General features: G+C 43.9%; 1 protein-coding gene across 8 annotated transcripts in view; it reads left to right on the forward strand.

Annotated features, from left to right (window-relative positions):
• The window catches only part of UBE2Q2 (ubiquitin conjugating enzyme E2 Q2), a 48,639-nt gene that overhangs the window by 19,569 nt on the left and 11,785 nt on the right, over positions 1–17,285 (forward strand). For 6 of the 8 annotated variants that reach the window (XR_012491105.1, XM_019751210.2, XM_019751211.2 and 3 more), the window contains 6 exons: positions 1,347–1,403; positions 3,312–3,452; positions 5,994–6,078; positions 7,992–8,052; positions 8,787–8,877; positions 12,087–12,145. Coding sequence is in view for 7 of the 8 variants with exons in the window: in XM_019751210.2 (XP_019606769.1) it covers positions 1,347–1,403; positions 3,312–3,452; positions 5,994–6,078; positions 7,992–8,052; positions 8,787–8,877; positions 12,087–12,145 (494 nt within the window). In the remaining variant the exon portion in view is untranslated. The remainder of the gene's footprint in view (positions 1–1,346; positions 1,404–3,311; positions 3,453–5,993; positions 6,079–7,991; positions 8,053–8,786; positions 8,878–12,086; positions 12,146–17,285) is intronic. The other 2 variants (XM_019751214.2, XM_074317413.1) reach the window with 1 other exon arrangement.

Genomic DNA, 17,285 nt, shown 5'->3' on the forward strand with positions numbered 1-17,285 from the left:
AGATTTCTGTACTCCTACTTTCCATTTCTCTCAACTCTTCTCTTACTTCCATCTGCTTTTCCCCAGATTGGGGGGTGGGGACTTCCATCCCCACCCCGCAATCTGCTTCTCCCCACTCTAAGGGGGTGTCATCAATGTTTTGTGCATTCAAGTCCATTGTGCTTCTACTGAGTGTTTCTTTTTTCTTTTTAGAAGGGCAGATCTTTGATTTCTCAGAACTCTCTTATTCATTGCATGTTAATCTTTTTATACTTTGTGGTTGTATTTTTTCTCAGTTACTGCTAAATATTCCAATTAAAATTTTTATTGTTTTATTTCCTCCATTAATAATGCTTCAGGTCACTTGTTCTGCTTGTTTGACTTGCTGCCTTTCTTTCAGATTGCTTGTTTTCTTCAACTACCTGGCGCTACTTGGTTATCTGCTCATTTATAGATGAGTATACCATTGATCAGTATCAATTAATAATAAGAGTGTCCTCAGTAATTGCCACCCTTCTCCCTGGTTTGCACACCTGTGCTCTGCCTGTGGCTTGTGAATGGAGAGGTGCTGGACTTGCCAACTCCTGAGCAAAAGGAAGAGCTGAGCGTCTTGTGAGCTTTTGCTGCCACATTAGTTCCATTAAAACAGTTCTGACTTCTCTCGGGTTCGGGCACCTCCATTGCGAGGCCGTGAGAGTCGGCCTCCGTGTGAGGGAGTGGTCCTCACTAGCGGGAGTCAGAACAAATACAGCGGGATTGCTGGGGAAACATCCTACTCACTGTGTGTTCTGTGTCCCAGAGAATCCACTCTGGGCCTGAACTCTGCCCAAACCAGGTGGAAAGGCTGTTCCTGAGGCCCCATCAGATTCACTGTGAGCGAGCCGTAAATGGTGTCTCTTAGAGAAGTACACGTACCCTGTGGAAAGAACAAGTAAAAAATCAGGCTTAGTGAAATGGTCATTTTATCATTTTTAATTTCGTGCAGTGTCTATTCCTTTTTAACACACTTGACCTTTTTAAATGTAAGGCAATTGGATTTATGGAAAGAGTCAGGCTTTTCAAAGGTAGATATTTTGAGGAATCCACAGTTTGGGATGTTTATTTTAAGTGAAAGAAGCCACTAATGTTATACACGTAGCCATATGTGTGACATGTTTTTTTAAATTTTAAATTAGAATGTCTTTAAATTTTCCTCAGTTTTCCTTTATATTTGACTAATGCCTATGTTATTCCTAATGCAACTATTAAGTTGAATTGTTCCAAATTAGTAAGTTGTCTGTTAGTGGAGCTGCAGTGGCAGGCGATGGATAGTTTGGTCCCTGAAGCCCTCGGATATCCTCAGTGTGTCCTTATCTGTTCCTTTTCAGAATGGGACAACAGAAGAAGTGACTTCAGAAGAGGAGGAAGAGGAAGAGATGGCTGAAGTAGGTATTATATGGAAGAGCAACAGCTTATAAATAGCTCCATTTTGAACATTTCAGTAATTCTCCAGTCTTCTTTATAAACCAGTTCTAGTGTAGAGTGATGAAAAGTACATTGGATTTAGAATTGAACATAATTTCTAAAATCTGGCTTTACCTCTAATTAATGGTATGCTTTTGAGCAAATTGCTTACCTGATAATCTTGGATTGGATTTTCTGGAAAATAAGAGCTCTTAACATTTAGCACTAAAATTATATTTACATTTAGTAGTAATCAATACTTAACCTGTGTTTGGTTATTTTTAAGGAGAAGAACTAGCTTTTAAAAGTTTTGTTTTTGAGTAAAAGGAGAATTTGAGAACATTTCAGGGACTACTCTCTGGAAATAATAAAACTATCTCATCTTGAAAAATCATCAAAGAATTTCATAGAGCAAATTCCAAAGGCAAATGAGCCTAGGCCAGGTTAGTCGCCAGTCATTGATGGTTTTAGAGGTTTTCAGGTTCTGAAGCTTTGTGTTTAAATCCCAACTTTAGAATGAAGGTCTGTGTATTTACATTGAGCAGATAAAAAAGTGTATGAATTCCATGGTCTTGTTTTTAAAACATTTTTCTGTTTTGGATCATAGAATTAGTTCAGGTTGTTACCTTATTTTCTTGATTTGACAAATTTTAAATCTAAAATACACTTCTTAGAGTGCCTTAGAACTAAAGAAATAGTTGTGGGTTTGTTGTGCTTTGTGAGTCTGGGAGAAAAATGATTCTTAGCATTGTCCCATTAGAGTGACTTTTGGGGATGGAGTGTTGGTTTTTAACATTTCACGCAGAACACCTCTTCCCTGGGTCCAGTGTACACTGAAGTGGGCATTGTACTCAAAGGGCTCATGTAGTTTCCTTTTTTCCCTCCCAAAATGCTAGAAAGAAGGGACAGCACCATTTAGGGAAGTCTAGAAAGGTGGGAAGGGGACTTTGGAGATGTCAGCTTAGCATAAGTGAGGAGAAGGTGTCCCAGGCAACTGAAATCATGTGGTCAAAAGGCCCAGCACAACCTGGGCGTGGCGTGTTTGGGTGTCATCCTTCTGGGAGAAGAAGACTCATGTGTTGGAGTCATGGAGAAAGCAAGGTTGGTTAGCTAGGAAAGGCAGATGGCTAAGCCTGAATTCGAGACAAACACGTTTATATGTGGTGTGATTGTTGATGGGAAGGCCGTACACAGAGAATAGTGTGCTGAGAATATTTTAAACAGATGGTGATGAATTTTGTTCTGTGCTGGTTGATACTCAGAGGAGAAAAGTGGTGGATAGGAATGTGCCTGAGGTTGAAGGCATAGGAGGAGGCCATCCCGGCTGCGGGCACTTGTGAAGACAGTGTCCAATGGACGGTGGGACTGAGAGGGGCAAACCTGAGCAGGGGAGCTCCACGAAACAGGAGGCATGGACAGGGTCCGCATGCGAAAGGAATGCAATGCGGGGTGAAGGATGGCAGTCCAAGGGCAAGGCCGTTGAGTCTGGATGGCAGTGGTCACTGACCTGGTCTAGAAATCACAGTGAACCAGTCTGCTTGAAACAATGGAGACAGGAAGTGGCGTTACAAGAACAAAGTCTGAACAGGTAAGGTTCTTGATACCTTGACACTATAAACTGTTTCAAAAGTTCCTCTTAATGGGAAATTTAAAAGATGATGCATTTTATAATGGTTATGACTTTGTATTGCTATTAAATACTCTTAACTGAGATCCTAGTTTTTAAACACAATAAAAGGTATAAAAGGAGGAGGGAACCCTTTGAAGGCAATGTGAAGGCTTTTTATCCCTCCCCATAGAACACGCTTTCTTTCCTGTTCTCTCTTGAGTCAAGAATAATAACTTTTGGCATAACCTTGAATGAGCTTATATTTTTCTAATTTTTGTAGGATATAGAAGACTTGGACCACTATGAGATGAAGGAAGAAGAGCCTATTGGTGGGAAAAAGTCAGAGGATGAAGGAATTGAAAAAGAAAATTTGGCAATATTAGAGAAAATTAGGAAGACTCAAAGGCAAGACCATCTAAATGTATGTGCAAATATCTAGACCCTGGACTTTTGTGGTTGAGTAAAGTAATTACGGGTAATGATATAAGTAAATATAGGGCGTTCATTAATCGCAGCTGCCCTCCTCCGTCCCTGCCTTGGTTGTCGACTGACTCAGCCTTATGGTTTGTTGCCCTAGTATTTTTATTTAGTTAGTTTTATGTCTCTCATCCGTTGATAACCACTTTCTCCCCTGTTCTTCTGCCTTTTACATCCTGAATCACCTCCTATTCACTGTATATGCCCCTTTCCCAGCCCGTTTATGCTGCTTTCTCTGCTTACCCTCCGCTTACGGGATCTGCATACTTCAGTTCAGTCTCTCCTACAAAGTCATTCACATTCCTCTCCAGGAAGCTGCCCATCTGGTCTGTCCTGCCCTGACCAAACCAAAAGTAATTCTTCTTTGGACTGAGTGGAATGAACACTGACTTTGGTGACAAACACAGTTGTATGGCTTCAGTTTCCTCAGTGCCAAAAGGTGACAGTCTGTACCTCCGTGAAGAATAACTGAGAGTGAGGTATATGAAATGCCCAGGGGAAGAAACATCCATCCTGCATGAGAGTCTAGCTGTCTGTCCAAACGCTCACCACTCACCTGCTGCTTTGTGTTAAAACCATTTATCAAGCCCATGAAATCGGGGGGTGGTTCCTTTGTCTTGGGCACAGATTCTCAAACACAGTATGAATTGTTATGGAAGGAGACACCAAGTGTTGTAAACAGGTAGATTACTCTCCCTCCTTCAGTCTTCCTTCCTCTATCAATTCAGAAATTTAGCCAAGCCCTATCTTCATTCTTAAAAAAAAGTTTGTGGCATCTAAATTAATGATATGTACTATACTTTCTATGTCTTGTGATTGCTTCCAGTTTGTATGTTACAGTCAGAACCATTGAATGTTTTCATATGACAGACACTCAGCTAAGTAATTTGAACTTTATATACCTTCCCATTTAGTCTTCATACCACTGTGGGAAATATTCTTCCTCATCTACAGGTGTGAAAAGGGCTTTAAGCCAGTGAAGTAATGTATTCTAGGTCCCACAGCTGGGAAGTAATATCTTTATAAACCTGAACCCCGCCCCCCCCGCCGCCCAAAGTGATGTGCTTCACTAACATTTAAAATTCTACACGATTAATGTTTTTCATCGAAAGGCGTTCCGACTGTTTTTGTCTTATGATAAATAGTTCTGTTCATGTTCAATCTTAGGATCAGATGTTGGTGCACTTGCATTTTACAGAAGTTCCAACACTGAAAAGAGCTGAAACCAGTTGCTCGGAGGCAGACATGTTTCTCAGGTTCTGAGACTGTAAACTGGACCCTCAGTGGGACATTCCTGTTTAGGCTGATTCATGGAACCCTATTTAGTCAGTCACGTGTCATGGTGAGGGCCCCAAACCAGGAGACTGACAGCACCAGGCGCTGGGAGGATGGGGGAGCGCGGGAGCCCTCACTCCCTGCTGGTGGGAACGCAGCGCGGGGCAGCCACTGAGGAAGACAGCCAGGCAGATCCTCACAAAGCCCACACACCCCGCGCACACGATCCAGCCATCACACTCTGGTATTTACCCACAGGCGTGGAAAACGGGTGTTTGAAGCAGCTTTAGTCATAATTCCAAGAACTTGGAAGCAACCAGAGGCCCTTCGGTAGGTGATGGATAAGTAAACAGTGGTCCATCCAGACCATGGAATATTATTGCAGAGCTAAAAAGGGAGTGAGCTCTCACGTCATGAGAAGTCGTGGAGGAACCTGAAATGCATATGACTAAGTGAAAGAAGCCAATCCGAGAAGGCCATGCACTGATTCCAGCTGCACAATGTTCTGGAAAAGGCAAAACTGTGGAGACGGGAAAATGATCAGTGGTTGCCAGGGACTGGGGAGGAGGACGGAGAAGCATCGAGGCCTTTAGGGCAGTGAAAATCCTCTGTGTGACACTGTGCTGATGGCTACCTGCCATTAGACATTTGTCCAAACCCATAGGAAGTGCACCACCAAAAAGTGAACCCCAGTGTGCACTAGGCACTTGGGGTTATTATGCTGTCAATGCAGGCACATCAGTTGTAAGTAATGTGCTCTCTGGTGAGGGAGGTTGGTGATAGGGAGACGGTGAGTTGTGAGCAGTTACGTGGGACTCTCTGTACCTTCACTCAATACTTCTGCCAACCTACAACTGCTCTACAAAATAAAGTCTTTAAGAAAGTGAATAAAAAATGGATAGAGTTTGAAATAGGCACATACTGAGTTCGAGGCTGTTGCAGGGGCCGTGGTAATCTGGACACATTGGTGAGACTCACTTTTCCCCAGATGATAAGAAATAGTAAATGAGCCAGACTTGTCCCGAGCTTTATAGTCCTGTTGAAACTTCATAATCTTTGATTTAATTGCACTTAACTTTTTTGACTTCTTAAAAATGTTGAGTAGTGATCCATTTTAAAAATCTCATCATAAACGTTTATTTCAGTTTCAAATTCCATAAACCTTATTTGACTCACTAGATCCTCATAACCAGCAAATTTTATGTTTCAGGGTGCAGTGTCTGGGTCTGTGCAAGCTTCAGATAGACTTATGAAAGAGCTCAGGGACATATTCCGATCACAGAGTTATAAAACAGGTACGGTCCCCTGGATGTGTGCTGTCTCTGTTCCCTTTGTGCCCTTCTGTGTTCAGACGGTGAAGTTCATTTCTCATAATGTAACTGGACAGAAACAGAAATAGTCATTATTTTTGGGATATAAAATGCAAATGTAATTAAGTTATCAAAAGTTGTAGGGGGTAAAATAGGTGAGTTTACAGTCATTCCCCCTTATCCACGGTTTTGCTTTCCACGGTTTCAGTTACCCACGGTCAAGTGTGATCCAAAAATGTTAAGTGGAAAATTCCAGAAGTAAACAATTCATAAGTTTTAAACTGCACGCCGTTCTGAGTATTGTGATAAAATCTCGTGCCTCCCATTCCATCCAGCCTGGGACGTGAATAACCCTGTGTCCAGTGTCTCCTCCCTGTAGACGCTCTCCGCCCATTGGCCACCTAGTAGCTGTCTCGGTGATCAGATCAGTTATGAGAGAGAGAGAAAGAGAGAGAGAGAGAGAGAGAGAGAGAGAGAGAGATCACATCCACATAACGTGGTTACAGTATATTGCTATAATTGTGTTATTTTTATCGTTGGTTTCTTACTGTGTCTAATTTATAAATTGAACTTTGTCAGAGGTATGTATATACGGGAGAAAACAGTATACTTAGGTTCGTTTGGTACTGTCTGCAGGTTCTGACATCCACTGGGGTCTTGGAATGTGTCTCGCTCAAATAAGGGGAACTGCTGTACTCGTGTTTTGGATTTTTAAAAATTGTTTTTATGTATATAGCATACTTTTTTGTCTTGCTGATGGAGATTAACTCTTACATGATTTTTATCTTCTGGGGAAAAGTACAAGTCATATCTGTTGGAAACTAAATAAGAAAGATGAATATATTGTATGGAAACTAAATAAGAAAGATGAATATATTGTATGATTTTTGATTTTTTTATGGTGTTTTGAAAACAACATAATCAACTCTTATTGTAGAGGTAGTTATGGCATTACTTAAAAAATCGGTGGGTTTTTATTTTCATTTCGTAGTGTGACGTAAGAGTGTTCTTTCTGACCCAGTCAGACTTAAATATTGTGGAATCTCTCTAATTGAGGTAAAATTCCCTTATATTGTTACAGACATTCTAACAGTATTAAATAAGGGAAAGAGCCAAACTTGAATTTATTTAAAAAGGGTCCATTATGATCCATTCAGAAAGTCTCAGAGTGATCATATTTAAATCATTGAGCTTACTTAAAATAAAAACAAAAGACCCCACCCCTCCACCCCACCCCGCTTCATTGAGTATAAGACAAGCCCCACTTGTTTCGGAGGTATTAGGCGTTTTGGTGTCCTAACAGTTTTTCTTCTAATAAGTCTAAAAATTTATCTGTAGAAACCTAATAGTGTACAGTGAAATATTTGAATACTGGCTTATCTCTCAATGTTGAATAATCACTTGTTTTTCACAGCTTTGTTTGCAGTAGCAAAACATTTTCTAAAAATCAGACATAGGGTAGAATTGGTTAAATTATGGTATCGCCATAAAATAAATTACTACAGAATTATGAGGATTGAAAGATTGATAGAGTTCTGTATATTAAGTTGGAAAGATGCCCCAGAAAGTTGAAGAAAGATTATAAAACTATTTTTATAGAAATATTTACGTACATATAGAAGAAAAGTCCTAGGTACTCATGATTTTACATAATTTTTTCTCCCACTCACAGTTAATGGTAAATAGTTTCTCAACTCATTAAAGAAGGCTCATTAATGGCTTTAGTTGTCTGTGAAGAGCACAAGATACTCAGCTCCAGGGGCAAGATATTAAAATGTAACTTAATTCCATGTTCTAATAGCAAACTTTCTAGCTTTTGTTGGCTGTTTAGTGTATACATTTACACCACAGTAATAGTTACCAAAGGAAAAGTAACTAACACGCCTGTATCTTTACAGGGATTTACTCAGTGGAACTCATAAATGACAGTTTATACGACTGGCATGTGAAACTGCAGAGGTAAGTGCTTTTCTATGCTGACGCCCCTCCCCCTTCCTGTGGAACGGTTGGGATGGTCAACGGTCCGATGGAGATTTTCCCCCTTAACGTGATACCTTTGTACTATGACTTTTACGTAGAACTTTAGACCCTGTTTCTGTAATGAGCTGTTTCTTAGGCTTCATGAGTGAGAAAGAGGAAGGACAAAAAGAGGGACCAGCTGTGGGAAAAAGTGTTTCATGGAGTCAGTGAGACTACAGAAACAAAAGTGTGCTTAATAATTAGGTGAGATTGATTGCGATAACCAGTTTATGTTTGAAATAAGGGGCCTGAGGAGGACCTGAATATATAAAACATTGTGACACAGATTTAGCTTCTGTTAGTGATTTCACTTCTTCTGGTCCTGTCCATGGTAAATTATTTCCTTAAATCCCTTGTCTAATACCACAGTTTTAGAGAAGGAGATTACTTTTTTTTGAGTACTTGAGAAAATTGTGTGCAGGTGACCATTCCTTTTGAATGACTACTAACTTTGAATGCCCTTGGAGTACAGATTTAAAATCTAGGAATCTCTTTTTAAACATTGAATCCCAAGGAGTTGGAGGCTAGAGTGATGTGTTTTTCCAGGGACCGTAGGCAGCTTTAGACCTTCTCTGTTTGGAACTTACCCCAGGGGCTCTGTTTCAGCTCTCGGGCTCTTTCATTTCTGAGGTTAGTAAGAAAAATCTCTGACTTTTTGTGTTTTGTAATCTTAGGGTCGACCCTGACAGCCCTCTGCATAGTGATCTTCAGATCTTGAAAGAAAAAGAAGGCATAGAATATATTTTGCTTAACTTCTCTTTTAAGGTAAGGACGTTGTAAGGTGACTCCATGTGCTTCTAATGGGAATGTATGGTTTTATTTGTACAATTGCTTTGGAAAACAATCTGGCATCACTTGGTAAAGCAGAAGATAGTCACACCCTGGGGTTCAGGACTCTCTTAGGTACATGCCCTGCGGGAAATGAGAGCTCAGGTGAACCCGGAGCCATACCAGAATGTTCAGAGCAGCGCTGTCCACGGTCACCCCGTGACAGTCACCCCAGATCTCGCCCAGTGGAGAGGAGGACTGTGGTGTTTGTGAAATGGAGTAGAGCTGTGTGCAGCAAGATGGATTAATCTTAAACATGTTGCTGAGCAAGAGAGACATGTCTTATATGGTTTCATTTATATGAAGCTCAAAAAGAGGTGAAACTATATTAGGACACGCCTTCTCAGTGGAGGCACTATTGTTCCCCACAACGGGGTAAAAACTGGTCCTTGGGTGAAAAAGCTTACATATCGCAGTGGTCTGTGGGCCACCGCACAGAAACAGGCGCAGTATTTCTGCGCTGGGAAAGTTGCGTGGAGGGGGTAGAATAGGGAAGGTTTTCTGGAAAGGCTTCCTAGTGGGGCGAACGCGAAAGGAGGGCTGAGAAACACTGATTTATAGATTCAGACTTGGGCCAAAACTATCAAGAGCAAAGGTGTGAGTACCGTACAGTTGAGGATGTAGGTGATGGGCGGGAGGGGACGCGTCGGCTCCTTGGGTCCTGGCTGCCGTCTGTTTCTACAGGGGCTGCTTAGCTGGACACGTACGGGGATGTGTAGTGGCGGACCTTTGCTTTTACGTACTTCTCTGAATTTGTGTGTTATGTTTAACACAGTATTTTTTAAGTTGCTGAAAATCAAGATCAAAGAATAGCAGTGGAGTCCAGGTGAAATGTAATGATTTAATGTGGAATCTGTGTAAATGTAGTGGTTTGAAATCTTTTGTGAAAAAAGCTAGGAAGTGTAGATGGGTAGGATGGATAGAGAGGTCGGGAGTTAAAATAAATTATGGAATTCTGCTTATTCTCTTAGTTAAAACTATATTTTTGTGTTCCTTGGAGATAACTGGATGAAACAAATGTTTAGCAACCTTACCCTCCAGTTGGTTTTAGAGGAGTCATTGCTTGTTTCCTCTCCCCTTTTATTTGAGCATGGAAATTGGAGGTACTTCTTGCTGTGTCTTTCTTAGAGGTGAGATGCTGTTTCCCGGACCCACTGCTGTGGGAAGGTGGGGCTGCTGTGGCCTCCTGGCCACCAGGAGACTGACCTCAAACACTCCTGACTGCGTTGGCCACCATCTCATTTAGAGAAAAAGCTGTTCTTCTGGAAACCTCATGTCAGAGGATTGTGCTCAGTAGCCTGGGATTTAGCTGAGGTTTCTTTACCCTCATCTTTTCTTCATATATTTTTTATCATTAAGTCCGGTGACCTTTGTCGTTAATTTAGTCTGTTTGCACTTAATGTTTTGATATCTGGGTCCAAATCCACAATCTCCTAGGTGCTCTCTGTTTGTCCTTCTCTTTCCTTGCTCTTTTTCTCGTTTTTTAGTGTCTTTCCCCCCTTTTCTCCAGTTTCCCACCGCTCTCAGCTTGGCACTCAGCTGTTCTTTGGCTCCGTTTTCCTACCTTACAATTACAATGCATGTCCTTAACTTGTCGAAGTCTAACATCAGTGTGTTATTTTGTGTTTCTCCTTTCCCTCATCAATGCAGAGACCTTAGGACACGTGTCCCCACCACGTGGGTTCAGTTGTCACACATTTTAGTTCCACAGCTAAACCTGACAGACCGTTATGTAATTAGCTGATACTCATGTGGACCCACGTGTGTGGCTGCTCTCTCCAGGGGCTTTGTTCGCCAGGATCCATCGAGGATCATCTTTTTCCTGCCTGAAGAACACCCTTTATTTAGTGTGGGTCTGCTGATGGGAAAATGTCTTTAGTTTTGACTTCATTTTTGGAAAGTATTTCACTGGGTATAGAGTTCCAGGTTGGAAATTCCTTTCCTTCAGCACCTGAAGACCTCCTTCCCGTAGCATAGCTCCTGTTGTTTCTCTTGAAGAATTCAGAGCGCTACCTCTTACGAAGCCCTTTATCACTTTTGTGAAATTCTCAGACATTATCTCAAGTTCTGCTCTGTCTCAGTCTCTCCCCCTCTGGGACTCTACATATGGCAGGCCTTTTCAGTCCATTCCCTTGTGTTCTGTTTTCTGCATTTCCTACTTTTTTATTTCTTTTGGCTTCATTCTGGATGTTTTTTTACCTATTTTCCAGTACATTGAATTTCCCTTCCACTAACTCATCTATTATGCTGTTTAATATCTCTTACTATGTATCAAAATTTCAGCATTTCTGTATAGTTCATTTTCATAATTTTAGTTCTCTGCCAGGGTTTTCAGCCTCGTCTTTGCTTATTTAAAAATCTGTTTTGGAAAATTTTGTTATCTGATCCCTTGTGGTTTTGTGTCTTTTGTTTGCTTCTCACTTTCTGAACGTGTCATCTTTAGGTCTCACATAACTGTTCCTTTAGTGATACATATTCAATACGAAAGTGTTGAAGGCTTGAGTGGGGGTGCACATGCGCCCCTCTGGGGCCTGGGCTCCAGGGCCCCACTGCTCACACGGGGCTGAGATGACATATAGCAGGGCCTCACTCCCTGTCAGCTGGGACGCTTCGCAGTGTGTCCTTTAGGGTCCCAACTGAAGTGTGGGGGCAGGTAAGTCCCCCTTGGGGGACCCTGAGCTCCAAGCTTCACCTTCCTACCCTGCTCAGCTGCTTAGCCTCTGTCATCCTCTTCTGTGATGGAAAGAAAACCCAAGGGGTAAAAGAGGACCTCGCTGTCTGGGGTTCCTTTTCCTTCCCGACCACCGCTCTGTCACGTAACATTTTGTCTGCCTTTCGGGGTCTCAGCCCGAGGATGGATCCCGCTTACCTAGTGTGTCATCACTGGACTGTGCCTTTATATTGGAGGTGCCCCTTCATGTATGTCACAAATGTCCCCAAACACTGCTGTTTGGACCTGATCTTCACTTCATTTTTATTTACTTCAGTTTTTATTCCATTTTATTGTTTTGGTACTATTTTTGCTGTATGACCATCATTCATTATCAGGTAACAAATGTACACATTCTTTATAGACTACTTTAAAATCTTTTTGTATAGTATTGAGGATGTGCTGAAAGAACTAAATTTACTTATTTGCTTTTTAGGATAACTTTCCGTTTGATCCTCCGTTTGTCCGAGTGGTGTTACCCGTTCTCTCAGGAGGGTGAGTTTGAGTGCCTGTGTGCTGCAGAGTGTGGGAAGGAAGTTAAGAGCTTGGAGGCCCGGAAAGCTAGGCTACCCCCTGTTCTGACGGAGGAGGTCTGGGCTGGGGCCTTGGAAGCTGAACCTGATGCAGGTCTCGGGTGAGGCTGATGCTTGGGGACCACACTTTGAGAACCACTGCTCTGAACGATGTGTTGTTATGGGTAGAGTTCTGAATGGCCCCTATTTGTATACATCGCACCATAAAAAACATAATGTTTTCACAATATCAATTGTGACTGAGTGTTTAGAGAAAGTTAGGATTGGAGAGTGACTCCCTCATGCCTGTGATCCTAGGAAAAATCGCAGGATAGCTCATGGCCTGTGGAATGGGCCATCGAATTTCTTCCAAAGGTGGTGGTTACAGTTTGCTAGAATCAAGTGGTAATTGTCGTGCATTTTTATTGACGCTTCTATTGCTCTTTTGTATTAAAACTCACAGGAAGGGTGGGGGAAAGGTCAGAATTTTACCGACGTTAGTTTATGCCCCCCATAAAGTAGGGGCAGTAAACTACTTCGAGAATTCTGACATGCTCAGCTGACCAATTCCACTTCGTGAGATAATCCATGTTGTGGTGATTCAAATCTAAAAGTATTAGGTGCTTACTTTGATTATCTCTATGGTTGATATAGTAACAGTTTCACTGAGATGAAAAAGTAAGGGCGGCTATAAATGATTAAGGAAAGGATTTGGAAAAATTTTGTCAATTCAGGATAAATGTATAAAAATATTTTATCAGATCATTTTGAAATGTGAAACAAACTTCACCAGCATAGATTCTCCACATTTTTGTTGTGAGAAATCCCCCAAATTTTAAGAATCTATGATCTTAAATAGTTTACCACCTCGCCGTGGAGGCGAACACATGAAGTGGTGAATGCGGTTGTCCCTGGGTATCAAGAGGGGGTCAGTTCCAGGCCTGACAGCTCCATTTCTCCAGGGTCTAGGACAGCTCTCGGCATCAAGGAAGCCCTTGATTGGTTCAGTCATCTGTCTGTGACTGAGGAGGGTTGGTTCCAGGACCCCCCAAGGTACCAAAATCTGAGGGTGCCCAAGCCGCTTCCATGAAATGGCGTCTATTTGCATATGATGTGCACCCCCTCCCGTTGACGGTAACTCATCCCTAGGTTACTTGCAGCACCCCGTACTATGTGGGTGCTGTGTAAATAGGCGTGCGCTGCATTGTTTAGGGAACAATGATAAGAGAAAGTCGGTACACGCTCAGGACAGACGCAGCCATCGTCGCCGAACTACCTGTGCACGTCAGCAACAGGGACGCACTAATGCCGTGTCCAGTTTTCAAACCTCTTACGTAGTTTTTCTTCACTGATTCTTTTTCCATGGGGGGTATTATCCCATTATTCAAATGGATAATTTGAGTAAGTCAGCTTGTACTTAATCCAAGTAAATCTTCTGACTTCTAATCAGTGTTTTTGCCATTATATCAAAAGCCAGCGATATAAAAGGAGGTTAAAAGTGCTAAGTACCCCATTGATGATGCTCAGATGCTTAGTGCGACTGCAGTTGCCTGAGGTAAAAGAAGGGCGTTGCTTCTGGCGGCGGTGACCTGGGAAGACTGTGAGAAGGTGGGGTCGCAGCTGGGCCCTGCGGTGTGAGTGGGGCCTGGTCAGCTGGTGGTGGTGAAGGAGAATCGTCTGCCTGGTGAGAAGCAGGCACAGTGGCATCTGTAGGAAAGAGCATGGAGTATTCCGAGGGCACGGGGCCAGTCTGCGGCACGACCCCAGGCCAGGGTTCACGCCAGGGAGTGGCGAGAAGCTGCCGGCAGAATCCTGGTGCTACACAGGACCACGGACTGGTAGAGGCTTTGTGGTTCTCGGTAAGCCAATCTTTCTCTAACTGGTTCAGGAGCAGGGAAATAGCAGTGAAGAAAACGTTCTAGAAAGCTAGATCTGCTGACAGTGGCAGAAGCCTGGTAAGAGCCGGCGCCCCCGTCAGAGTGAAGTGATGACAAGCTCCGTTGGTACCTGGTGGGGGGGGCTGGGAAGCCGCCTGAAGGCCAGTGCGCATGTGAGGCGGGACCACAGCGTCGGTGCTCACAGCTGCCCGTCAGTGAGGAGCGGGCATCACTGCCAACCTGGTGAGAACTAGAAAGTGGGAAGGACTGAGGGAAGCAGCTGCGATTGCAGAGCCAGGCTGGAGCTGAGACTGTGGCTCCGTGCGTTTTACTTCACGCATCTCCTAGCTCCTACCCCGTTTCTCTGTTTCTGGCCATCGCCAGACTGTTTTGTGAGCAACACCTTTACCGTGACATGTTCTCATTTGATAGAAACTCACCCTTTTGCAGTGCACAGTGAGTGGTTTTCAGTATATTCACCGAGCTGTGCAGCTGTCACCATCTTACTCCGGAACATTTCCTCACCCCCAGAAGGGACCCGGCCATCAGCACTGACGCCTCATTTCCCTCACGGCCCTGCCTGCGTGCAGCCACTCCGCTTCTGTGCGTCTCTATGGATTTGCCTGTTCTGGACATTTCCCACCGTTGTGTCTGGCTCCTTTCACTTAGCAGGCGTTTTTAAGGCCGGGCCGCGCTGTGGTGCCCACCATCCCTCATTCTGTGCTGTGGCTGGTAGAGTCCACTGTGGGGACGGAGCATGTTTGTTGGTCCAGGACACCGGCCGTTTCCCCCTTTCGGCGTTACAGGCACTGCTGCTGTGAGCCACGTGTTTTCACGGTCTCTCGGAGGTTGCGGTGTGCCGATGGCTAGGTCCTCTGGTGACGGGTAAACTTTCTGGCCACGTCAGCCTGTTTCTCAGGGGCCCGCGCTCCAGGTCCATTCCCACAGACTGCGAGTGCCAACCGGCCTTCCTTCCTGTTCTGCAGTCTGTCCCTCCCAGGTGCCACCGCCAGCAGCGCCCCGCGCAGCTCTCAGACCTGACGGGGTTTCTCGGCAGCACAGCCACATGGCCCATGGCTTCTGAGCGCGAGCCGTTCACCTACCTTCATCATGTAGGACTTCCGAACTGGTGCTGGGTCCTTTCCCTCTCTCCTCCCTCCATTCCCGGGGCTTTTTCAAAATTGAAATTTCAGGATAATTGTATATTCACACACCGCTGTAAGAAATAATAAAGACCCCCAGTACACTTTGCCCAATTTCCCCAGTGGTAACATTTGGAAAACTAGAGTGTGATATCACAACTAGATGGTGATACAGTCCATTGAGCTCATTCAGCTTTCCCCAGCTCACTTAGAACGTGCACGCGTGTGTGCGTGTGTGTGTGCGTGTGTGTATGTGTGTGTACGTGCTAAGTTCTGTACAACTTGATCACCTGTGTGGGTTTGTGTACCTGCCACCACAGTCAACATACTGGACAGTTCCAGCACCACCTAAAGGGCCTCTTGTTGCCCTTTCAGATCCCACCCATCTCCCTCTTAAAGGCCTCTCTTCATTCCTGGCAGCTGCCAATCTGTCCTGCATTCTGATCTTTTAACAAGTTGCGTAATATGGAACTTACATCTTGGGACTGTAATCTTTAGGACTTAGCTTTTTTATTCATCACAGCCCCCTGGGGATCACCTCTGTGTGTGGCTGCTTTGTTCCTTCTTATTGCTGAGGACTGTCCATGGTGTGCCCTGTGCCACACTTTGTTTAACTGGTCACCTGCCGAAGTGCTTCTGCACTGATCCCAGGGCTTGGCTCTCACAAACGCAGCTGCTCACATGTGTGCGGGTCTCTGTGTAATGAGTTTGCCTTTCTCTGGGGTCCCCGTCCTGGAGAGCAGTGGCTGGGCCATGTGGTCATTGCCATGGGAAGTTTTTAAAGAGACTCCAAACTCTTTTCCAGAGTGGCTGTTCCCAGTAGGAATGTGTGAGTGGCCCGGTTTCTCTGCACCCCCTCAGCATCTGGGCTTGTCACTTGTTTTTATTTCAGCCATTGTGATGTCTCGTTGTGGTTTTTCATGTACTTGTTTGGCAACTTTGTATACTCTTCAATGAAATACTTATTCATATCTTTTTGCCAATTTTTTAATTGGCTTGTTTGTTATATTGTTGAATTTGGAAGTTTTTGACATATTCTACATAGTAGTTGTGTTGGACATGTGGTTTTTAATTTCTCTCAGTGTATAGCTTCTTAACAGAATTTTTCTTAAAGCAAAAGTTTTTAGTTTTGATGAAGTTCAATTTATTTAGAAGTTTTGCCTTTGGTGTCAAATCTAAGAACTCTTTGGCAGTCCTAGGTCCTAAAGATTTCCTCCTATGTTTTTTCTCAAAAATGTGTAGATTTTTACAGATGAGTCTGTGACTCATTTGAGTTAATTTTTTCATAACTCAAGTGTGAGGTGTAGCTCATAGATGTCTGCCTAATGTCTGATTGTTGAGCACTGTTTGTTGAAAATGCTCCTGTGGCTTTTAAACTATGTCTGTGCAGTGACTGTCGGGTTTACATCTCACATTGCTCTGTCCGACAGCTGCCGTGTTGACACCTCTGCCTGGAAGTCCTCTCACACCCCACACTCTACGTTGCCATCGCCATCGCTTCTCTCATTTCCCACGTCCAGTCCTGTAGTTCTCATCCCTCTTGAAGACTTCTCAGACTCAGTCACGTGTCTCCATCCTGTTGCCTCTACCGTCAGGTCTCTGTGGACCGTTTCAGAGCACTCCGGGCTGGTTCCTGGTTCTGTGGGAGCTTTTAGAGTGATCTTTTACAAGACTGTCTGATTCTGTCGCTCCCGTGTCACCTCTCCACGTCCTCCCACTGCTCTTATTCCCGTGTGTACTCTCCACGCCCTGGGACCTTGCCCTGCTTCCCCTCCAGCCCTCCTGCACCACCCTCTCCCTGCTGCTACCCCACTGGCTGCCTTGCCGTCCCACTGCCCAGCAGACTCTTTCCTTGTGACAGTCCTTATACACTTCCTCCGCCTGTAATGTCATTTCCATCCACACTTTAATTCCTGGAAGTCTCAGCCCTGCCTCACCCTTAGAGCTGCTGTTCCTGACCACCAAATTTAAAGTAAGGCCCTGATTGTCCCTTCTCAGAGAACTCGGGGACCACCCCCGACTTTATTGTTTCTTTATCGAACATCTGTACTCTCTAGATTGTAAACATCGCGAAGGCAGGGACAAGTCAGTTTTCTTCATGCCT

This window comes from Rhinolophus sinicus, linkage group LG13, assembly GCF_036562045.2.
Source record: "Rhinolophus sinicus isolate RSC01 linkage group LG13, ASM3656204v1, whole genome shotgun sequence".
NCBI lineage: Eukaryota > Metazoa > Chordata > Mammalia > Chiroptera > Rhinolophidae > Rhinolophus > Rhinolophus sinicus.